Source organism: Orycteropus afer, unplaced genomic scaffold, assembly GCF_000298275.1.
Source record: "Orycteropus afer afer isolate SDZICR_OR568_19922 unplaced genomic scaffold, OryAfe1.0 scaffold00217, whole genome shotgun sequence".
Classification (NCBI taxonomy): domain Eukaryota; kingdom Metazoa; phylum Chordata; class Mammalia; order Tubulidentata; family Orycteropodidae; genus Orycteropus; species Orycteropus afer.
This window is the reverse complement of record NW_006921804.1, coordinates 2,064,178-2,088,295: the sequence shown is the minus strand read 5'-3', so window position 1 is coordinate 2,088,295 and position 24,118 is coordinate 2,064,178. Positions and strand designations below refer to the sequence as shown.

The following is a 24,118-nucleotide window of genomic DNA, read 5'->3' as shown; positions in this document are numbered from 1 at the left end:
TGAGGAATCAGGAATCAAGTATTCTAACCCTAGCTCCTGATGCATTGATTCAATACACAGGAAGGTGCCCAGGACAAAGTCTATTTTCAATAACTAAATGTTTTTTTAATGAATGAATAACTCCTAGAACCATGGTCTCTATTTTACTAGAAGCACAGAATGTTAAAAGTGGAAAACTACATTCAATTCTCATTGTACAGGTGAATCACCAACTATTCAGACAACACATTTAAATGATCCGTTTAAAATGATTGTCTATAAACAGAATATGACAGGATGAAAGAATCCACGGCCAAAACGCAAGGTGGAATTGATATAATCATCGAAATAACCACCAGTAGTAGCCTGAATCTAACTTGAATCACATCTACTGTCCCAAAGGGTAAGAAAATCTCCAGGAGTTTCATTTGTGAACTGCTTTCTGTGTGTATGTGTCTGTGTGTCTCTGTCTCTTCTCTTTCTCAGCAGCCCTAAGCATTTGAGGCTCACGGGTAAGAAATACCCAACACTCTTCCTTCATCTTTTTCAAAAAACTAATTCAATTACCACAAAATCTCTCCATTTCAAGTGTACACTTAAATAACTTTTAGTAAATTATCAGAGTTGTAAAATCAAGAAAGGAGCTCTGATAGCATAGTGCCTAAGGCACTTGACTGCTAACGAAAAGGCTGGCGGTGCAAACCCACCTGCCACTCCTGGGAAGGAAGGTTGGGCAATCTACTTGCGTAGTGAAAAAGTCTTGGAAACCCAAAGAAGGGTCGCTGTGAGTCGGGTCCGACTTGATGGCAAATAACAACAACAACAGCAATCAACAATAGGTTTAGTCTTTAAATCAGAGCTTTGCCATTAGTGGCCTTAGAAATATATAACAATCATGGTAATTGATACTGAAATACAAGCATCATAGAATTTTGTTTTTCCAAAATCTTAGGCTTCCACTCACGCATAACATTCTGTTACTATATTAAGCCTAAGAAAACGGAATCACAAGATCTGTAGGACCTCATATGATAACCTAAATACGGTCTTTACTACAGCTTCTAGAATTCTGCCTTTTAGCTCCTTAGCCGGTCAATAGCCAAGACCTCCGTCTCTGGAAACCTCGGCGGTGGGAGGGGCGCCCTACCGGCTTTCTTCCGGAAAGGGGAGGGGCCAGCCTTCCGGAACTATTCGGATAGAGGTGGAGTCTTCTGCCGAGGGCTCTTCGGAAGAAGGCGGAGCCTACCTCGCATCAGGACCAGTCTGACTGCACCTGCATCCTTAGCTCAGAGCATCCCTGGAGCATCTTAAGAGACAACCGCAGCTGGCAACCAGGGCCTGGACAGTCGCAGGAGGAGTCCGCCAGATACCGTCCCCCTCCCCTGACCTAGCCCTCTACAGCGGCGGCCCCTGAACCGGCCGCGGATCGCAGAGCTGCCTGATTACTGCAAAAGCATTTATAGCAACAGCCTCTGATTACGACATGGCTGAGATCACCAATATAAGGCCTAGTTTTGGTAAGTAGACTCGGGCAAACTAATCTTGTAATGGTCAGAACCGTTGCAAAGCCAATGGGGCCCAGTGCCTGGGCAGGGAGTAAAGCCCAGACTAAGGCCTGCAAGTGCCAGCTTCGCTAGAATACGGCCTGTAGTGGTGGGTAGGGGACGTTGTACAGCCCCTAGGCTTGAGCTATGGGTTGCAGGAGCTGGCAAGGCCAGAGCCACACCAGAGGGTGGGGTAATCTAGGATTTTAAAACCTTCTTTAGTGCACTGTCAGCACTGCTGGAGGTGAGAAACAGCGAGCAGCGTGCTGAGGACGGAGGAGGAGAACCCCTCCTTCTGGAGGAGGAGAGGTGGGGTAGGCCGAGCCCTCCCTCTGGGGCACGCAGGGCGGTGCCCCTTCCTCCCCCTCCCACCTTTGAGGGCTGCGGGGGAGGGAGGTGGAAAGGGGGATGAGGCATCAAGATGGCAGCTTGGAGACTATGGGATGTGTGGCTGGCGGCCAGGGAAGGCGATGGCCTTTGGCAAAAGAGGGGCGCGGGGGAGGGAAGCAAAAGGAAGCCACTCCTTAAGCCGGCAGCTGGATTCTTGAGGCTGGAAGGAAACGTGAGCCCTGCAAGCTGCATTCTGCATCGTAATGGTGGGGTCCATCCAATGCTTCCAAATGGCGCTTGGCGCTGCTGGGCTAGGGGATGACGTGATGTCTATTTCTGGGCCTCCTGGCAGCGCCTCGGCTCTCCTTCCGGGGCCTTTGTTCCCTGTTTCCCTGGGGCTGGCTTTTCAAAAAAGGGGACTCACCCTCGCTGGTGCTGGCGGGGGCGCGATCCTGGCCGGAGGGGGAGGGGCGAAAGAGGCCGAGCCCGGAGGAGGCCGCTTTGTGTACCAGAGAAAGCATTACGTCATCTCGGAGCGGCTGGTCCCGGACCCAGCCCTGTATCTTAAAGATCATTTACACTCTGGAGCAGAGAGTGGAGTAGAAAATAAGGAAGAAAGTGAGAAAGAAAATCTTGAGAAGCAAGTTTTTCCTCTTTGGGACAATCCTGCAAAATGTGATGAGGGAGCAATCAACTTCCTGTACTACACTTTCCTGGTCAAAAAATAAATTGCCCCTCTTCTCCCCTCAGTTTAGTGCCTAAGGCACTTGACTGCTAACCAGAAGGATGGCGGTTCAAACCCACCAGTGACTCCTCGGAAGGAAGGTTGGGCAATCTACTTCCGTAGTGATACCACCTCGGAATGGAAGGAGGGGTCGCTATGAGTTGGGTCCGACTCCATGGCACATAACAACAACAAGATGGGGGAAGCCTATGAGAATGGCTGCCAGTCTGAGGTTCCTTTGTATCCATTGAGGAATTTCATCCCCAGACAGTCCAAAAGGCTTGGGCATCCAGACTCGAATACATAAGGTGGGGACACAATCCATCTAGGAAATGGCTTTTCTCACTCTCTAGTCAGAGGTATGTGGATACGTGCAGAACAGTGTTCTGTATATCCCGATATCAGCAAGAAGACATCAGATGGGGGACAAGACATAGAGTTTGACACTCGTTGTCTATTTGTTGCCTTTTCAAGGCTAAATCCTGAATATATTTCATTCTTCCACATCACCTGCATCTCTACCTTTTGAGTCATAAATTTCTAGAATAGAAATCCATTTTGTGGTCATATGAATACCCCATGCTTTTCTTCTTGCTCTTTCTTTTTATGCCTTATTTCAACAAATTCTTTTAGTACCTAAGGCATTTGACTGCTAACCAGAAGGCTGGCAGTTCAAACCCACGAGCCACTCCTTGAAAGGAAGATTGGGCAATCTACTTCCATAGTGATACCATCTTGGAAACCCAAGGAGGGGTCGCTATGAGTCAAATCGACTCAACAGCAGTGAGTTTGTTTTTTGTTTTTTGTTTGTTTTGTTTTTCAGTAATTGCATTCCCAGATTCCTTGGAAAAGTGAATGATATGGAGCATAATACAGGGATTTCTTTTAGTGGGAATATTAGTAGAAGAGAGAAAATAAATTATATCATCCTTTTACATGCTACATTTTATTTAATCCTTACAAATATACTCTTGTGTAGTATATATTATAACTTTAAATGACATAAGTATTTTTTTTTTCCAGATGAGGAAACTGAGGCTCAGGGAGATAAACTAACTTGCCTAAAGTCAAACAATCTAGTGAGGATTTGAAAAAATGCCTGGTTGTTTCTCCTGGCCTATTTGACAGGAGAAGGCTAAATTTAGGAAAGGAAATCAATAAGCAGTTCTGGAGGCTGAGAGAGTTAAACATAACCCAGTTGTATCTTGCAGGTTTCTGGACCCTTATAGATTATCTTCTGCATAGAGAACTATTGCCCTGACTTTTTCACATCTCAAAGAGAACTTCATTGTAACTATCAAACACTGTAGAGCTTAAGAGATACACCAAGCTAACACTCAATTATCCATGACTTTGGAGGACAAAGGGATCAAGGAGCATGGGTCACTGCAATTTATAGCTGTTCTAAAACACTGTTTCAGCCATTAGTTCCAATTTCCTTTTCCCACCAAGCTTTTCACTAAAGCAAGACAGAGGGCTTTGAGTTTCATCATTTCTTATTTTAGTAGTTCACTGCATTGCATGTGGGGGAGAAAGGCAGAATTAACCAATATTAAAATGAAGAAGAAAGAAGCCAGAGAAAGAACCTGGATAATTCACAAATGGGTTCATCTCTCTCTCTTCTTTTCCTTCTCTGTCTTTCTGAGAAATTAGAATCCTTCATTTTCTTTCCTACCCACTCCATATTCATTTTGTAACAATAAAAGTAGATGCATTATAAGTGGTTCCCTTAAGATCTCAAAGTAAAGCTTTGGTAGAGCTAAAAGGATGGCCCAGATAGCTCCCAACCTAGGCTTTTATATGTAACTTCCAAATCATTCTTAAAAACATGTCTTTGGCGGTTACCTGCCTTCCTCTTCTCATAGTGGCAATGTTCAGTTTCACTAATCAGTGGCAAGGCAACATGCAGGAAAGCCCCTGATTGATGAACGGAGAGCCGTTTCTTCAGAGCATGCCTGTTCTGATTGACAATAGAGTATAACCAGTTTTGTTCAAAAAATTTATTGTGCTCTTATTATGTGCAAGATTCTGAGAGATTCAAAAATAAGCAGGATGCTGTTCCTGCCCTGCCTTCAAGGAGCTTACCACCAAGCCTGTCTCCATGTTGTGAAATCTCTGCCTAACAGCTCTTATTTCATTTAACTCACTAAAGTCTAAACATTATTTTACTCAATATGGCCATGGATACACTCACCTTGATTTAGTTTGTTAATAATAGTTATCTATCTTATTTTACAAGACAGATATAACCCCTTCTTTTCTTACCCAGTTCCAACTTTTATAGAACCTTGGAATGCTTGAGGTATAAAGGATTTCAGAGATTATCTAGTGCAATCCTCATGGAAGAAATCTCAGAATAGAACAGGCCTAACCAATGGTGATGGAACCATGTTCAATAGTGTTTGAAAACTTTTAGTTCCATCCACTTGGAAGGGGATCTATGTAGGAGATCCTTGATAGAGAGGGAGAAAAATGTGGAACAAAATTCAAAATCATTTGGAAAAAAAAAAAAAGATGGTGACCAGGTTTGCTGGTCCGATAGAGCTTGGTGGAACCACTGAGACCATGGCCCCTAGCTGCCCTTCAGGTCTGGAATTGAACCCACACCTGTAGTTTCCAGCCAAACAAAATACAGGCATATGAGTTGAACATTTACCTCAAGTAGATACACTCCCTGGAGAGAACAATCATGGGAGAAAGAAGGGCTGCTTAGGCACAGGGAGACAGCTCAGGGGGCAGGAGTGTGTGAAGGGATGGACACTAGGAAGAGGTAACTATGGGGGGGGAAGTGGGAGGGGAGCTATTGCATTGCGGTAAACTGTGGTCAATGACATGAGACAAAGTATATGTGAACTGCTGTATGGAAAGTGAATTTGCCCTGTAAATCTTCACCCAAATCACAATTAAAAAAAAAAAAAACTTTTAGTTGGAGAATCACTGCCTCATGAACAACCTGGGTGAGACAGTTCTAATAATTTAACTCCTTTCATTGATTAAAAATCTGTTTCCTTGTAGCCTGTATGCTTTGGTACTGTTCCTGCTCACAAAAGTAAGATCAAATCAGACCCTCTTCCATCAAAATGCCTTGAATAATTGAAGGTGTTGTTGTTAGGTGTTGTCAAGTTTTTTCTGACTTATAGCAACCCCATGTACAACAAAACAAAACACTGCCTGGTTCTGGGCCATCCTCACAATTGTTGCTATGCTTGAGCCCATCATTGCAGCCACTGTGTCAGTCCATCTCATTGAGGGTCTTCCTCTTTTTCGCTGGCCCTCTACTTTACCAAGCATGATACCCTTCTGCAGAGATTGGTCACTTCTGACAACATGACCAAAGTAGAGGAGACTAAGTTTGGCCATTCTCACTTTTAAGGAGCATTCCTACTGTACTTTCTCCAAGACAGATTTGCTCATTCTTCTAGCAATCCATGGTACATTCAATATTCTTTGCCAGCAGCATAATTCAAATACATCATTTCTTCAGTTTTTATACCTAAAACTCTACCCCCAGCTCCAGTTTCTTCAGTCTTTCCTCATTTTATATTCTCAGGTCTTTTACTATCCTTAGTCTATATTATCTGCAATGTGCAGTATGGATTCTGGCATCAGGCAGATGGGGGTTTACATCCTGTCACTTCCATTTGCTAGTATGTAACCTTAAGCAGATTTCTGAGTCCCCAGACTCTTTAATTGTGAAGTGTTGATGTTAGTGGTACCTATTTCAATCAGTTCTTTGATCCATAGAGAGAAAGTTCTAGCATGATGCTTGGTAGGAACATAGTAAGTGTACACACACACATACACACACACACTTTTATTATTGTCAGTGCTAAACAGAACACTCCACATGTGTTGTGACCAGTTCAGATGAAATTACACCTGCTTCTCCTGTGATTATATTCCTAGTATAAAGTGAAATTAGTCTAATTATAGCCCAACCTTGTGGCACCTAAACTACTGTCATTTTTGTGCAAACTGTTGTCAAGTGATATCTCCCATTGCCTATCATGAGTTTAAGCCTAAATAAGATAATCTGTAATCATATGTAGGAGCTTTGGTGGCATCGTGCCTAAGGCATTTGACTGCTAACCGGAAGGCTAGCGGTTCAAACCTACCAGCCACTCCTCAGAAGGAAGATTGGGAAATCTACTTCTGTAGTGATACCGCCTCAGAAACCCCGGGAGGGGTCGCTATGAATAGGATCCGACTCGATGGCAGTGGTGGGTTAATCATATTGACCTCATCTTCTTTTTCTAATCTGTGAAGGCTGTTTTGAGTTTACTAACTCAGTTGTTCACTGAACACTTACTATATGCCACATGGTTCTAGGACTGGAGACTATAGCCATGAATAGAACAGACAATCTCTATTCTTATAAAGTTTACCTAATGAGGGAAGAGGGAGCTCTGGTGGCATAGTGCCTAAGGCATTTGACTGCTACCAACCAGAAGGCTAACGGTTCAAACCTACCAGCTACTCCTCAGAAAGAAGATTGGAAAATTACTTCTGTAGTGATACTGCCTCAGAAACCCAAGGAAGGGTCGCTATGAGTCATATCCGACTCAATGGCAGTGAGTTTTGTTTGTTTGTTTGATTAATGAGGGAAGACAGACAAATAAATAAATGTCAGGGGTGACTAGTACATGAAGAAAAAAACAGAGTGATGGGTATATTATCTCACTCAAAGCAGCCAGAGAATGCTTCTCTGATAAGGTTTGGTTTGAATAGAAGCCTGCAATAAGTAAGGGAGTGAGCTGTGCAGATACCTGGTAGAAGATGTTCTAGGCAGAGTCTGGAATATTCTGGAATTATGTTTATTTCCTTAGTTCTCTCTGTCTTACACAAGTCTTCCACTAAAAAAGTAATGTAGAAAACCACAAGCATTATTTTGAACTTTCACACATAAACCTAATTTCATTTTAAAGAACTTAAGGGGGGGGCAAGCCTAAACCTAAATTATATGAGGAAAGTAAATCTGTTGCTCTTAAGTTATTAATTTATTCAACAAATATATATTAAAGTCTTGCTCTGTGTCTTAACTGCTTGGGATACAACAATGAATAAAACAGATATAAATCCTTGTCCTCATGAAGCTTACATTCTAGTGGAGAAAAATAAGTACTAAATTATATGTGTGTATGCGTGTGTGTGTATCACATGGTGATAAGACATATAAACAGAGGTAGGAAATGTGGGTGACAAGGGTAGAGAAGGTGACATTTGTGCAAAGATGTGACATTTTCTACCACCCATTTTTCTATTTAAAATGCTTCCATTTTAAATACCTGGGAGTTGAGAAGAAATTTTGGAACATATTTTAAAAGTATGTAAACCTAGAGTTATTTTTACCACCCACTAGCTTTTACCACCCTTGAACAGTACCCTACAAAACTCAGCTCCGCATCCTTCCACTTCACCCTGCCAGTCAGTCATTCAGCACTGGCCTACTGTTTGCCAATTTTGTACTAGATGCTGTGGAAAATCCTCCTGAAGCTCAAGACACAGCTTATGCCCTTGTGTAACAGTTGAGATGAACAAGCTCCCATGTAAAAATGTGACCTTAGAACATTTACAGAGAAGCTTTATGTGAAACACAAATGAATGTGAGCAAACCAAGTCCATAAATTCTGGGGGAAGGTCAGGAAAAGAACAGTGGGCCACGTGGGGCACCTCTGGGAAAGCTTTCTGGAGAAGATAAAAATTTCAGCCAGGTTTGGTGGGAAGGAACAGCCAAGAGAGAGGACAAGCCCTAAAGCTCAGATAAGCAAATTTTGCTTTGGAGGGTAGACTGGATTAGCTTAGCTCTGGCAGAAGTTCTGAGCAGGCAGGGGAGTTCGGGTGAGGGGTTCAGGGTCTACCTGTCTTAACACATCTCTGGTCTCCACCTTTAGATGTCTCACCTGTGGTAGCTGGCCTCATCGGGGCCTCTGTGCTGGTGGTGTGTGTCTCGGTGACTGTCTTTGTCTGGACATGCTGCCACCAGCAGGCAGAAAAGAAGCACAAGACCCCACCCTACAAGTTTATTCACATGCTCAAGGGCATCAGCATATACCCAGAGACCCTCAGCAACAAGAAGAAAATCATCAAAGTGCGGAGAGACAAAGATGGCCCTGGGAGGGAAGGTGGACGTGGGAACCTGTTGGTGGATGCAGCAGAGGCAGGCCTACTAGGCCAAGACAAGGGTCCCAGGAGCCCTCACTCTGGATCTTGTATAGACCAATTACCCATTAAAGTAGACTATGGGGAAGAACTGAGGAGCCCTGTTGTGAGCCTGACCCCCGGGGAGAGTAAAACCACTTCTCCATCCTCTCCAGAGGAGGATGTCATGCTAGGATCCCTCACCTTCTCAGTGGACTATAACTTCCCCAAAAAAGCTCTGGTGGTGACAATCCAGGAAGCCCATGGACTGCCAGTGATGGATGACCAGACCCAGGGCTCTGACCCCTACATCAAAATGACCATCCTTCCTGACAAGCGGCATCGGGTGAAGACCAGAGTTCTGCGGAAGACCTTGGACCCCGTGTTTGATGAGACCTTCACCTTCTATGGCATCCCATACAGCCAGCTGCAGGACCTAGTGTTGCACTTCCTCGTCCTCAGCTTTGACCGCTTCTCCCGGGACGACGTCATTGGGGAGGTCATGGTGCCATTGGCTGGGGTAGACCCCAGCACAGGCAAGGTACAACTGACCAGGGACATCATCAAGAGGAACATCCAGGTGAGGAGAAAGACTGTGTTGGGGAGGGGTGGTAGGTTGGGGGAGACAATGTCTTGGAGGAAGGATGGATGGGGAAACAGGGAGATGGGTGCAAAGAGGGGCTATATAGAGGAAGTTCTTGGCTATTGAGGGTAAGCAGTGGTCAGAGTAAGATGGAGGACCTGGCAGGTAAGGTCTCCTCCAGGGAGCCACTTCCTGAGGAGAAAGCAGCAGGTAGTTTCTGAATTTTTACTTAGTGATTGGCATCCTGATGCTGTGTCCATCTTACTTGGAGTATGCTGACTCTCCGCTCCCAGACCTTCCTTCATGTCAGGAATATGGGAACTAATTTCCTCTCAAGTGATGTGTAATCTGCCCTCAAGTGAATTTATTTCTCAGAGCTGAGAAACTATGAAAATATTCAGTAATTTTTCCCTCAGCTGCCCTATTCCAACCCAAACCTAAAAGTATAAATAGTGTCATATATATGTCTTTTAACAAATTTTACAAATGTAGTTTAATGAATTGTTGTACCCTTCTGGCATTTTATCCAAGCCTGAACCTTAGCCAAAGACACCCATTCCTCCACTCCTCTGTTTGCACTTGAAGGGAGTGAGAGTCCTCTGTCTTGCATTCTTTCTACCCCACCCCCACTGGGCTAAGTTTGAGCCTTGAGCTGTAATTCAGGGGTGCAAGAAATGTATCCCCACCCCACCCCTAGTTCATTCATTCTTCCAAAACTGGGGAAGCTGTATAGTGCTGTGATGAAGTACTTGGGCTCTGGGGTTGAACTAAGTTTACTTTCTAGTTAACAATTTTCCAGCTGTGTGACATGGGTGAGTTACAGAATCCTTTAAGTCTGTTTGTTTCCTCATTTGTAAAATGAAGATGATAATATTACCTTACAGGGTTATAAGGATCAAATGAGATCGTGTATCTGGCATATTATTGTCTTTGAGGACCTTTCACTCTGGCTGAGGAGAAAGATAAATAATCTTGGCAATTACCAAATAGTGAGCATGGTAGGGGCTATGAAGGAAGTTGTCGAAATTTTACACTTACGGTTTCATTCCTTTTGCAGGGGATAACATAAGTGATTAATAATAGCAAGGACTTTGAATGTAGACCAGAGTTTGAATCCAAATTCTATCAGCTGAGTGACCTTGGGAAAGCTGTTTAACTTCTCTAAATCTCAATTTCTTATAGGAATTTAGTGATATGATGAGTATACATATAAATTACTTTATAAGCACTCAACACATTTTAAGTATTACTATTATTAATAAAAGTTGATTCTCATGAGATATATGTGGTTTATAAATACTTGAATTTCATTTTGACAAGGAGATGGAAGACAAGGGAGAAGTGGGTGGAAGGTTCAGAAAGGATATCAGAGCCACTAAAAACAGCTGCACATCTCCGAGAAAGAGCCCTGCCTGTTGGTGTCATATCCCTGATGCCTTTTCCACCTGCAAGCCCAAGCTGGCCTCAGTGGAGAAGCTAGAGGCTGAGGTTTAGACAGAAGAAGGTCCTGGGTCAGCAGGAATGGAATATACAGTGACCTTCCAGGAGCTCACTGATGAAGAGCACTATTCCAAGCCTGAGGAGGGGAGGCAGAGAGCCATTTCCCTGTGGGCATAGGTTCTTGCCTTCCCTGCTGCATAGTAAGCAGCTGTTCCTCCACAGTCAACCCAGTGACAACATTGCCCAAAGGAACTGTGATGACCACATTGCACACTCAGCTCCACCTCACAGGGGCCAAGGAAGTTGAAGGATTTTGAAGAATTTTAAAGGCACTTAGGGCATACACAAGGCACTGGTTCAATGCCAGAATACCATGGGACATCCTCAAGTCTAACACAGCAGACCTTCTTGCGTCCTCTGAGGTTAGTTGCAGACTGCACTGACCAAATTTGCAGTGGTGACCTGTTTCATCCCCGCCCCCTATCTCTTTTCCTCAGCTTCTGCAAACCTCCTTGCTTCCCTTTTCAGTGGCTCTAGTGCTCCATTCCCTGCCTTCATCTACCCTCCTTCCAGGAGGCTGCCTTCCAACATACCCTCTTCTAGGGCCCTAACCTTGGTAAAGCCACCAGCTAACAAGACTCCCATAAAGCTACTAGCTAACGGGACTCCCAGATGGTTCATATACTCACAGCCCAAGCCTGGGGGTAGAGGATGGCTCTGTGCCAAACTGTAGCTGGAGAAAGACTGATGAGGAAAGGGGATTGATTTGGACTGGGAATAAACAGCCTCAAATCCAGTGCATTGGGCAGGGAGCACAGACAATGGCATTTGCTAAACTGCCAGGGGCTCTTGGCAAGAGCCAAGTTTCTTTCCACTTTATTAACTCCCTTCAGGATTGTTAAGCCAGGACTGGGATCCTAGCACATCCCCTGGGAGAGGCCCCTGGCAGGAGCCTGGGCAGCCCCACACCAGGGTTGCCTAGCCTCCCAGGCTTCCCAAGCTAATTTCTCCCATTTTCCCTTGCGTTCCAGCTTGTGACATGGCAGCTATCTCCTTACTCAGTCATTCCTGTGATTCTCTAAAAGATCAGCCTCCAAATATCTACCCCAACCCTTTCCTACTATAGCCAACAGTCTGTCCTTTCTGGATCTCTCCTTGGTGAAGGTCGGCTAGAGCTATTCTGGACTATTCCACACTGTCTGTAAAGAGCTTTCTTCTGGTCTCTGTAAGGCATACTCTTACAATTTGAGGCCAAATTATTTTCCTTCAAAGATTCATAGGTGGAGACTGGTGAGAATTTCATTTCTCTAGACAACCTCCTGCCCCTGTTCCAACTGCATTTCCTGGCCTTTAGCAGACAATTCATCCCTTGTCTTTCCCATCATCACTGTGCATTCCTGTCAGAGTGGGAAAACCCAGGACTGTTCATTGGTTCTGACTCTGCCTTCATTTCACTGCGTAGCTCTGAACAAGCAATTATCCCCTCTGGGCCTCAGTTTCCCTCTCAGCTGTATTGTGATGACTAATGGGTCACTTCATAAGAGTACTCTCAGCTCTTATGAATATACAGGAAGATATAAGAAGTATTAAAAATTAACCCTTGATTAGTAGTGAAAGGTCACAGTATAGTGGATTATAATAGTGGATAATATAAAAAATCTCTGAGTTGGACTTTGGAACCAGATTTTTTTTTTTTTTTTTTTTTTGAGTGACAGCTTTATTTTCTAGTATTTTACTCAGATGGAAATTAAAGTGAATTTACAGTCTCATAATAAATCCCCCATGAAAAGAGAGGTGGTACAGTGAGGGCTGGAGGATAAAGAGGAGACAGTGTGAAAAGTGGTTTAAAAAGCAGATAATGGAGAGTTGGATAATAGAGTTGTTAAGACTTCTCCTAATTTCTTCGGGTCATTGTTCTCCAAACCATTTCCTGCCTTTCTACTCCCCAGGTCTGGTGTTTATGACCTGGGACAGTGGCCATGGGAATGAGAGGATTCTTAAAATCTCAGAGTTAAAAGGGACCTTAGAGGTCATCTAGTCTAGCCAAATGGGACAGAAAAGAGAGAAAGGAAAAAGAATGTCAGTTCGCCAGGAACAATCATTTAAAAAAAAAAATAATAAAAGTTGTTATGTATGTGAATGGCAGGGAGGGAAGAGAAGACTTGTAGTTGAATGTTAAAGGTTTTGTTCCATTTGTTTTCCCATGGTTGTGATTGAGGGTAGAGGTGGCCATTAGGGCTTTTGGCCCCATTAAAGATTATTAAGAGTCAGCTGTTCTGCCCAATGCAAGGGCTCTGTGGCTAGAAAAATCACTCTGAAAGAAGCTCTGGTAACTATAGAAAAATAGACATCCCTCACCTAAGTATTTCTTTCATCTGAATGTATTCTTTAGGACCACTGCTCCTGTTCTTCTTTTTCATTGAGCAGAAAGGAGCCCGTTCTCTGAGAGCAAAGCTTCCCAGCTCTGTCAGGCATGGATAAAGGCCTTTCTCCCCCTTGTCCTTCTGCTTGCCTGCCCCCAACGGGGTCTTTGCCTCACTAGGCCAAGAGGCTGGGAAACAGAGCTCGCTCCCAGCCCTCAATGGCTCTTTCTTTTGAAAGAGCCATTGAAAGTGCTACTTGAAATGGGAATTGGTGGGAAGAGAAAGGGAGGGGGAATGAGGGGATGTTCAACTGTGGACTTTCATGAAGAATCGAATGTTATTCAGGTGGTGTTGTGGCTACAGTCTTGGGCTTCACAAAGGCGTGCCTGCATGGGGATGGGCATTCTGCCCACATGAAATGGCCAAAGGGAAAGGAGGGGATCAGATGGAAGACATTTGCCTGAGGATTTTAAGGGAGTAAATTATTTAAAAAGTAATCAGAAGTTTTCTACTTTCCCCAAGAACTAGGAAATGGGGAGGGGAATTTAAATTAGGAAGAGTTTTCTATAATGGATGATTTAGAGAACAGAGTTTTAAACAAGTTATCTGGTAACCTAAACTATAATTTTGTAATCAATGTTATTCTTGTAACTAAAGCTTTTCATGTTTTAAATCCAATTTTCATTTTCATTCCCACTGACCCTTCTGTATATAAAGTTAGAATTATATTTAAAAACTGTATATTTAATATTTAGATAACTCAATGATAGTCCTCGATATTGATATCAAATCTAGTTAACATTTCATTTTTCATGCAAATGGAGGGGAGCATTGACCCAGACAATCCAAAAGTTCTTTCTTGATCAGTGCTGCCCAACAGAATTCTATGATGACAGAAATGTAGCTTATCTGCTCTGTCGAATATGATAGCCACAAGCCACATTGGCTATTATGCACAAAATAAGGATAACGTGACTGGGGAATTGAATTTTTAAATTTATTTAATTTTAATTAGTTTAAGTTAAAATTTAAATAGACACATGTAGCTAGGGAGTACTATTTAAGATAGCTCAGCTCTGAGTATTTTGAAAAGCATTTGATTTCCTTTTTCATGAGAGATTACTTTTCTGATGTCAGACACTCAGCTGTTTACTAGAAGATCAGTGATTGGAACTCACCAGCCACCCTGCGGGAGAAATACAGTGCAGTCTACTTCTGTAACGATTACAGCCTTGAGGACCCTATGGGACAGTTCTACTCTGTCCTATAGGGTCACTATGAGTTAGAATCAATAGTAATGGGTTGGTTTTTGGTTTGGGGTTCTAAATAGTAAAACTGGGTTTACATTCTCTGATTGCATTCTGACTCATAGCAAAAGAAAGCAGCCCAGAACTATACTGGTTGGCAAGGGCAACCAGCCTGGGATTTTAAACTGGCTGAGAGTACTTCCCACATATTTAATCAAGAATTGACAGTATGTGTATTATGGGTAAGAACAAAATGCTAGGCTTCAATCTAGCAGAGCTAAACCATGAAACTACTCTTTAAAATCTATTCCCTTTTATACTTTAATTTCTAAGCTAAAGGCTACTTTAAATTTCAATTAGATATATTTTATGCTCTGTGAGAGACATTCTCATATGCCCTGGGTATGACATATAGACTTATGCAATTTTTTAAATTACAAAAATGTTTTCACAGTTTCATTCCTTGAGTTCATTTAAGGCTTATAATTAAAGCACAGATCATTAGGTAAGCCATAAAGTTATGACTTTGTTTTTTCATTTGTGTGCTAACTAACTTACTTGTTATTTTTCTCTTCTGCTTCAGACACACCTGAGCAGGTGGTTCATTGCTCAGCTTATGAGTTTCTTGAATTTAGGGATTCTTAGGGCTCATCTTAGGGAGTTCTGGTATCATAGTGGTTAAAGCATTCAGCTGCTAACCAAAAGGTTGGTGGTTCAAACCCACCAGCTGCTCCTCAGGGGAAAGATGAGGCAGTCTGCGTCCATAAAGATTTATGGCCTTGGAAACCTGATGGAGCAGTTCTACTCTGTCCGAAAGGGTCACTATGAGTTGGATTTTTTTTTTTTTTTTGGTATTGTCATTTTTATAAGGAACTCTTCTGGTGGTGCAGCAGTTAAAGCATACAGCTGCTAACCAAAATGCCAGTGGTTTGAATCCATCAGTCAGTCATTCTCTGGGAGAAATTGGAAGCAGTCTGTTTCCTTAAAGATTTATAGCCTTGGAAGCTCAATGGAGTACTTCTACTCTGTCCTAAAGGGTCACTATGAATCTGAATCAATTTGATGACAGTGGGTTTGATTTTGGTATTGTCATCTTTACAGCCCGAGCCTCTAGTAGTGTCTGGCACCTAGTAGGTAACAGGTAACAGGTAACAATAAGTCATTTTTGGGAGTATGTGGAATATATAAGCCTGGTGACAAGTATAGTCTACTTTTGCTCAATCTAAGAAGAATTTTCTGTAGTAGGTGACATTTCTTTGGAATAAGGTTTAATAGTAGGGGGGTGATTTTATCCCAAATTTAACTTATTATGTCCTCCATTACTCAAACCTCACCTCCTTTTGTTTTCCTATCCCAGACTCTCTCCTACTTTCAAAGGTAGAAACATAAAAAATAGACTATCATCTCTTCCCTCTCCCCTACTTTATATCCAATTAGCCACCCAAACCTAGAAAATCCTGGTAGTTCTTCCTGAAAAATATTTTACTCCCATCTCCATCCCCTTTGCTCTGGGCCCCAGTTCTGGTCCCATTTCTTCCTTAGCCTTTTAACTGAGCTTTCTGACTTTGGTCTTTCTCCACTTAAGGCCATTCTCCAGCTTTCATTTTAAAATAATAAAAAAATAATAGTCACAATAGTAATAACTATGTCATTCCATTCCTGTTTGTACAGACCTCCTCTTATTTGTACATTGCTGACTCTGCTGTTTTAAAGTACCTCAAGTTCCTTCACTTTAGCCTTGCCCATCTCTCTAGGCTCCTACCTCTAGGTGGCCTATCCCCGCTGTCAGACACCCCCACTGCAGCCACACTCCTGTCTCACCATTCTCTCAACACAGTGTGTCGTTTCAGGACTCCATGCCTTTGTGCTGGTCATTCCTGTCTCTCTGCCCAACATGTTCTCTCTGCACATTGCTTCATGGCATCTCACTCACCCTCCATAAACTCAGCCCAAACATCAACTGGAAAAGTCTTCCCTGAGTCCAGCTGACCCCACATTCCCCTGGGTGCCCAGAGCACTTAGATAGTGCTTTTTATTTCTCTGACAAGTATGTGTTTGTTTACATTGCTGTCTCTTCTGCTCCTTGGGAGCAAGAACTGTGTCCTATCAGCTCTGGGTCCTCAGCATCTGGCCTATGGTACATATCCAAATGTAATTCTAAATGTTCTTGGAGCCCTAGAATTCTTTCAAGCTCAAAATAGAGCCTGGAATAAAATGTAAAGAATTTTCAAAAAGAATACCAATACTGGTGGTGCAACATGGAAAATGTAATCAGAATTGTAAATGTGGAAGTTATTGTGTTGGTGAATGCTTTAATGTGTATATTTTCACCACAGTTAAAAAAGAAGGAGAAGCAAAGGTGAGGGTTTTGGGGAGGAAGCATGCTCAGGTGCACACACTGAGGCAGGCAGAGCAGGTGTGGAGAGTCACCTCCTTGTGAAATGGAGAAACAGACTCCAGAAAATTCAAGGACTTTCCCAAGGCCATGTGGTAAGTAAGTGACAAAGTGAAGACTACAAACTCAAGTTTCCTATCTCCCGCTATACAGTCCTCAATTTTTTTTTTTTTTGTTTTTATCACAAAAATAAAATGAGAGAATAAGAGTGAATGTGTTTCTATGTACTGCTATATGCCAGGCACATAATTGGTGTGTTTTATAACAATTATTTCTTGATGGGCACACCAGGTGCTAAATAACTTACTTAATCCTCCTAATAATTGTAGGAGGTAGATACTATTAATATCACCATTTTATAGATGAGGAAACTGAAGTACAGAGATATCAAGGATCTTATCCAAGGTCGAGGAACTTATCCAAGCTGAGAAGTGGGAGTCAGAATTTGAATCCAGGCTGTATGACTTCAGGAGCCATGCTCTTAAACAGTAGGCTATGCTGCCTCTCTCTGCAAATGATTTTATTTAATACCAGGATTATAACATTTCCTCTTTTCTTTCCTATTGAATATAATAGTAACATCTTACAGAGGTGAACACTTTTCGTCTAGCTTTCGCATCCCCGCACTTGTTCTTCTCCAGACTCTCTTCCCTCTCCTCTGCACACCTTCTGTGCTCCCCTCGGCCAGATTCTCACCTGATGTTTCTTCCTCACAGAAGTGCATTAGCAGAGGGGAGCTCCAGGTGTCTCTGTCATATCAGCCTGTGGCACAGAGAATGACAGTGGTGGTCCTCAAAGCCAGACACTTGCCGAAGATGGATATCACCGGTCTCTCAGGTAGCAGCTATTAACTCCAACCTGTTTCTGACCATCTGGACCATCCCACCCCTGCTTTCCTGCAGCCCAGATATCTCCCCCCAACACCCCACCCCCACCTCAGAACCCCTAGTACCATTCACTTTCCACACCTTCCTCTCTCTACTTTTTCTTCCTGATGAATGTCTGGGTTTGATAGATTTAGCTGGGAGATCAGATGGGTAAGCAAATGGGCTCCTTACAATGGGTGAGGCATCTTAAATGATGGGCGTACCAGGTGCTAAGCCCTTGTCCCAGGTAAGATTTATCGAAAAGATTGCCAGCTCTGGGGAAGGCTTCTAGTGACTGTTTTCTTTTTTTTTCAAAGGACTTAATTATTCATGATTCTTTATTCATGGATATTTTGTTAATAAGCATATAAATGGAGTCTGCTTATTAAGTTTGACTGAAGTTGCATTGAATTTAGGGATTATCTGGGCAGAATTGAGTGCTATCATACTAGGATGCCCCATTTTAGAGTATGATAGGTCTTTGTTTATTCAGCTCACCCTTTATTTGAATTCAGAAGTTTTCTGCCTAGAGAACTGTGTACTCTTGATGAAATTAATTCCTAGATACTTCCTATTTAAAAGGTAAAGAAAGATTGAAGGCATTTGTTATTCCCTGTTCCCTTGAAAATGCTTAGGTCTTGGGGTTTCTGCAAACCTGACTTCAGGAGGTTGTTCTATTTCATTCCTGCTTGGTCTCCTTGGTCCCTTGTCCAAGCAGGTAGACTCACATATAGTCCATGTGCATTTGTCAGGCAATCACTGAAGACTGTGTAAGAATGGTCACCAAAGATATGAGAACCATAGCCCCCTCCTTCCCGACATGAAACCACCGTTATAGGAAAGGACTGTGTCATAGGCCTGTCTCCCTTTTTCTCATCTCTTTGGGGGCCCTAGATCCTTACGTCAAGGTGAACGTCTACTACGGCAGAAAGCGCATCGCCAAGAAGAAAACTCATGTGAAGAAGTGCACTTTGAACCCAGTCTTCAATGAATCTTTCATCTATGACATCCCCACTGACCTCCTCCCTGACATCAGCATTGAGTTCCTCGTCATCGACTTCGACCGCACCACCAAGAACGAGGTGGTGGGGAGGCTGATCCTGGGGGCACACAGTGTCACAGCCAACGGTGCCGAACACTGGAGAGAGGTCTGCGAGAGCCCCCGCAAGCCCGTGACCAAGTGGCACAGCCTGAGCGAGTACTAATCCTCTTCTCCTCACCTCTGACCCAGGGGCCAGGCTGGGGAGGGACATGGCGGAGAGAGAGGACAGAGGGAAGCAGACTCAAAACCTCATTTTAGTTGTAGAAGAAAATTTCTTACAAAACAAACCCCACCAAGAACACTCCACATGACCACAGCCGCAGATCAGTTCTTAGCGATGATGATTTTTCTCCTTTGCAAGGCACTAGGAAAAAAAAAATAATAATAATAATTTTAATGGGGGATAAAAGAGAGGGAAAAACCCCTACAAGTCTATATATAACAATGTAACTTTATACTTGCATGTCTAATACAAACTGAAGAAATTAGCCTAACTACCAATATCAAGTTACAGATCTTAATCCATGAAAATTGTGTTTTGTGCCGAATTGTATTTGCTGATCACTTGAAATTGGCCTCCTTTTATTGGGCTTCTCTGGAGTTACTCTTCACCCCCCACCTCTGCAAAAGAAAATTTTGCTCTTGTAAAACCTCATATTTTCATTATCCCTATCTTTTCTCCCTATTACCTCTTAACATCTTTGCTCTTTGGCTAAATTCAAGGTCCAGAGGTCTGTAGTAAACCAAGAAACAAAGGTGGAATGGATAAGGCAGGGCTTGCAGGAGAAAGAGTAGTTGAGAAATGAGGCATTTTTGCTGTCTGTCCTTCTGCTACGAAGGGGTAAAGGACATTCTAGGATTAATTGTAGCCCTGATGAAGCACATAGAACACATCAGACGTAACAAGTAGAACTTGGGTTTACAAAACTAGGTGAGTTGTCTAAAAGAAGCTTTGAGGCTTCAAGTTCAGTTATAGGATAAAAACAATGAACACATTCAGCTGCTCCCTAATGCCATTTGCAGGTATAAGGACAAGGAGAGGAGAAATGAAGTGACTGACAGCTCCCTTTGCAGCTGTCTATGGAAGTGACAGCCATTTATTGGTTGATGGGATAAAAATCATCATCATAAGTTTAAATGATTAAATTAGCCTTTATTTTTCTAGAAATGCTGATCATTGGGAAACTTTAGAGTCTTCCCAAGTGGCTTAGATGCTGTCATAAGTTTAGTTTTGCTTCATAAGGAAAAAGGCCCTCAGAAATATTCTTTCTCCTTGAGTTTTTTAGTAATGACTCTTAAAAAAAAAAAAAAAGATGTGGTTAAATGAGTAATAAAGGTAACTTAGATTCTCTCAGAACACTCTTTCTCTCAAAACAAAGTGCTTAGGTCTTGGAACTCATGAGTCTCCCTATATGATGGAGAGATGAAGGAACTACAGGATTTAACCTTCTTTCTACCAATGGCCAAGAGAGGTTGAGAGAGATGCAACATTTTCCTGGGATTAGAATCCAGTCTCCTGATACCTAGTCCAGTCATGTCTCTAATGTTAAGGCTTTTCAGATGGTAGAGACTTAACTGATAATATGTAAGCTTAGATAGGCAGTAGATATTTTTTGCCAGCCTGAAGCAGAAGCTTGAACCAGGGCCTGAAAAGATTAGCCAAGGTTGAAGTGTCCATTTCCATACCAGAACATCACTTTCTAACTTGCTTCTGAGAAGACAGTTAAAAAGCTGTTGAAAAATCTGAGTCTCCATGGAGAGGGTGGGTGAACTTGCCTTTGGTGTTCTCTTAGTGCTTGTGGATTTAAAATCAATCTGCTCCCTCCCCCATCTTTTTTTCTTTTTTAACTCATATTCTTGACAGTGCAGAGCAGTTCTGAGCAGGTATAAAGGCCACTCTCTGTTCTTATTCCTGTCAGCCCTCATTCCCATAATCTGACTCACTATCTTACCATCACTATCACACCACTAGTCTGTCCCATACTCCATGGAATGTAAATACTGTATCATACGTAGAAGAAAATAATTTTTGTTTTCTAAAAAAAAATGCATTTTGAGATAGTTCCATGTAAATCTGACAGGAGCATTTTGAGATCCCATTAGGAACACAATTTAAATGGTTCTTCTTCATCGCCTTAATGTCTAAAGATCAGAAATTGCTGAGCAACTCACTTTTGTTTCCTTCCCAGAAACAATGCAAAGCAACAGGTGGAGATAGTCTGGTCTTTGCCCTGCTGTGTGTGCCTCTGTAGCTCCTCCTGATATAAGACTGGGAAATCAACCTCACCCCACTTCTCTCTTCCCCATCTCCTTGTAGCTTTATTCTTTACATTCTTTGGGTCTACTGAGCAGTGGGGAGTGAGGTGATGGGGGAGAAACCAGTAGTTTTGTAGCCTGGGAGCTGCCTCAGTGTCTTTCTCAGAAAAAGGCAAAGAGGCAGACAGTGCAGGGTTCCTCCCTCCTCCCTCAAGGCCTGATCCATCGTGCCCCTGACTTTGCTGTCCCAAAGTTTCTTAGCTGACTTTGGCTTTCACATTTATTCCTTCCAGAGCTAACTGATAAGGGTAGAGGAGGATGCCTCCTCCTAAGGGTCAGTTGAAAGACAAGAGAGTCACATCCTAGCTTTTGCACAAGGCACTCATGGTCAGGAATAGGTTAGGGAATGGTCACTTCTGATTTTCCAAGAGTCAGTCCTTCTCTTTGGACATCTTGATTCCTTTGGGAAGACAAGCATTTTTCTTAATAACAAAGTCCCTTTTTGAGTTATGACTTCTTTCAGTTCTTCTCAGTGGAGCACAGACAAGACATACATGGTTATGAATAGTGCTCTAGATATGAAAACAGAACTGGTTTGTGGGACGAGGTGGCTTGCTCAGGAGGGGGAATAGTGCAGGTCCCTTTTCTTGGAAAACTTACTATGGCCGTAATAGTGACATTGCCCTCACCATGATCCCTCTCCGATGTGGTTGTCTTTCTTTATCTTGTGTCTTCTCTTGTAAAAAATGAAACTCAAAAATAAAATAAATGTGTCAAAATTAAAAAAAAAAAAAAAGAAAAAGCTAACATGAATTGTGTGAAATTGCATAATGCTGTAATGCTAACCTACAATATGTAATGCTATCTTGTATGTTGAATTTATTAATGCACCCACACAAGTGCAAAATAAAGACTGATTCACATTAAATAGGCATAGTGACGTCAGCATGATTCTCTGAAAGATGGATGACTGTGAATGAAGTCCATGCTCAGACTCCAATATGATGTTGTAGGGCATGTTTTCCAAAGTGTAGTTCCCAGACCACCTGGGTCAGAATCCCCTGGGTCAGTTGTTAAAGAAATGCAGATTCCAGGCTCCAGTCCTAGAGATTCCCCTTTGCTGGGTAACTTAGTTTGCTGCTCTCAGCAAGCTAAGTTTAAGAGTCCAGGTTCTATCTTTTTACTCTCAAAATGTTAATTTCTAGGACCATAACCACCAGAGGGAGAGATGTTTATTTCTAGTGGCAAGAATTAGCTTGCCCCTTTAGTTGGAAATATTTATGCTTCGAAAACGTAATGCTGAGATGGGCCAATTCTGTTCTCTCATCAATACATACTGAGTGTGTCTACCATATGCTAGGCATTGAGAATATAATACATTGATAAGCAAGAATCCTGCTCTTGTGGAGCTTAGCAGAAGACAGATATTAATAATCACACTAATGTAGCACTACAAACAGAAAAAAGCCCTGAAGGACAAGCAACAGAGGGCAATGCAACACTCTGGGGTCAAGTACTGGGGTGACATGACCATTGTAACTGTTCTTTGTGGATTTCTTCGCATGCCTTAAAGTTCAGAGAGATTCACTTTTCATATTTCTGTTCTATGTGAATTACCCTAGATAGACAAGCTAGAGGAAAAGAGAAAGCAAGTAGAAATAGTTCCTGCTCTTTTAAAGTTTCAGTAAAGGAACTTAAATCATTTTTTAAATTATTAAACTAATATAAGCATATTATCAGAAAATAGAGAAGAGGAAAAAAAAATTGAAAATTCCAAAACCTTAACAACCATTTCTGTCTTCCAGTCTTATTTCCTATGCATTTTTTCCCTGATAGAGCACCCAGGATCTTTGTAGAAAATACGTAAAGTAAAAGTCAATAGAAATGGGGAGAAGAAATCGAAAGGAAAGTATTGCTAATTCTGACACTTCTCCTTCCAATGTATTTTAACTATTATTTTGTATATTACTTTTTTCTAGATGATAGTTTAAAAAAGTAACAACATGATGGTAAAAGTATCTTTGTATATAAGTTAGCATACATTTGGCTACAAGTAACAGGAAACCCAATTGAAAGTGGCATAAACATTAATTTATTGGTTCACCTAACTGGTAGTCCAAGGCAGGGCAGCCTTCAAAGTTGATTTATGTAAAAAGTCACTGATAGCTTCAAGAATCCAGATTTTTTCTGTGGGTCCACTTGGACATTCACTGTTAGCTCAATCCCAAGGCTTGTATGATGTTTATAGAACCATTTTCAGGGCTCCATGCTTACTCATTCACTTCCAGGAGGAAAGAGAAGATTGCTTAAGGACTTCTAGAAAAATAAGGTAGACCAGTCCCAGAAACACACACACACACACACACAGTTGCCATCAAATTGACTCTGACTCATGGTGATCCCATGTGTGTCAGAGTAGAATTGTTCTCCACAGGGTTTTTAGTGGCTGCTATTTTGTAGATTGCTAGAGGCACCTTGGAAGAAAGCCCTGGCGATCTACTTGTAAAACATGTCACATGGTCATTTCTGAGCCAATTGCTGGCAATGAGGATGGAATTACCATTAGGCCATTTAGGAACACTCTGGAGTTAGTGTGGGGAAAGGGTGAATTCTTGAATAAAATTCTTGCTTGGGAAGAGGAATACATGCTAGGTGGGCAACCAACAATGAACACTGCATTGTTTCTATGGTACCTCTCACTCCAAACACAAAGTACTTTCTTATATGATCTCCTTATAACACAGTGGCCCTTTTCCTCAAGGAAGAATTGCCAACATAGTTATATATCGATCTTATCTAACCCCTGTGCCTTACTGTTTGAAAAGACAAAACAGTCTAATGTTTGGAGTTCTCTTTCATTCAAGAGCAACAGCAATTTAGCCATAAGGCATTTTATACACCCACACACACACACACATATGTTGTTATTGTTATGTGCCATCGAGGCGGACCCCTCCTTGGGTTTCTAGGCAGCATGACTACAGAAGTAGATTACCCCATCTTCCTTCCGAGGAGTGGCTGGTGGGTTTGAACTGCCAGCCTTCTAGTTAGTAGTCAAATGCCTTAGGCACTATGCTACCAGAGCTCCTATATATATATATATATATATATATAAAATGAGCACCTGACTGCTAACCAGAAGGCAGGTGGTTCAAACCCACCAACCCACCAGCCACTCCTCGGAAGGAAGGTTGGGCAATCTACTTCCATA

General features: G+C 42.3%; 1 protein-coding gene across 1 annotated transcript; it reads left to right on the top strand.

Moving 5' to 3' along the window:
* The first annotated feature begins 1,462 nt into the window (after positions 1-1,462).
* SYT11 (synaptotagmin 11) lies at positions 1,463-18,814 on the top strand. The gene is made up of 4 exons (XM_042782009.1): positions 1,463-1,496; positions 8,469-9,295; positions 17,460-17,580; positions 18,504-18,814. Exons 1-4 carry the CDS (start codon positions 1,463-1,465, stop codon positions 18,812-18,814), a joined length of 1,293 nt encoding a protein of 430 aa, XP_042637943.1.
* The last annotated feature ends 5,304 nt before the right edge of the window (positions 18,815-24,118 follow it).

Excerpts from the sequence above, each read along its gene's own strand:
- SYT11 (XM_042782009.1), top strand. The coding sequence starts at position 1,463 with ATGGCTGAGATCACCAATATAAGGCCTAGTTTTG. Across the intron at positions 1,497-8,468 it reads CAATATAAGGCCTAGTTTTG|ATGTCTCACCTGTGGTAGCT; the intron begins GTAAGTAGACTC and ends CTCCACCTTTAG. Across the intron at positions 17,581-18,503 it reads GGATATCACCGGTCTCTCAG|ATCCTTACGTCAAGGTGAAC; the intron begins GTAGCAGCTATT and ends TGGGGGCCCTAG.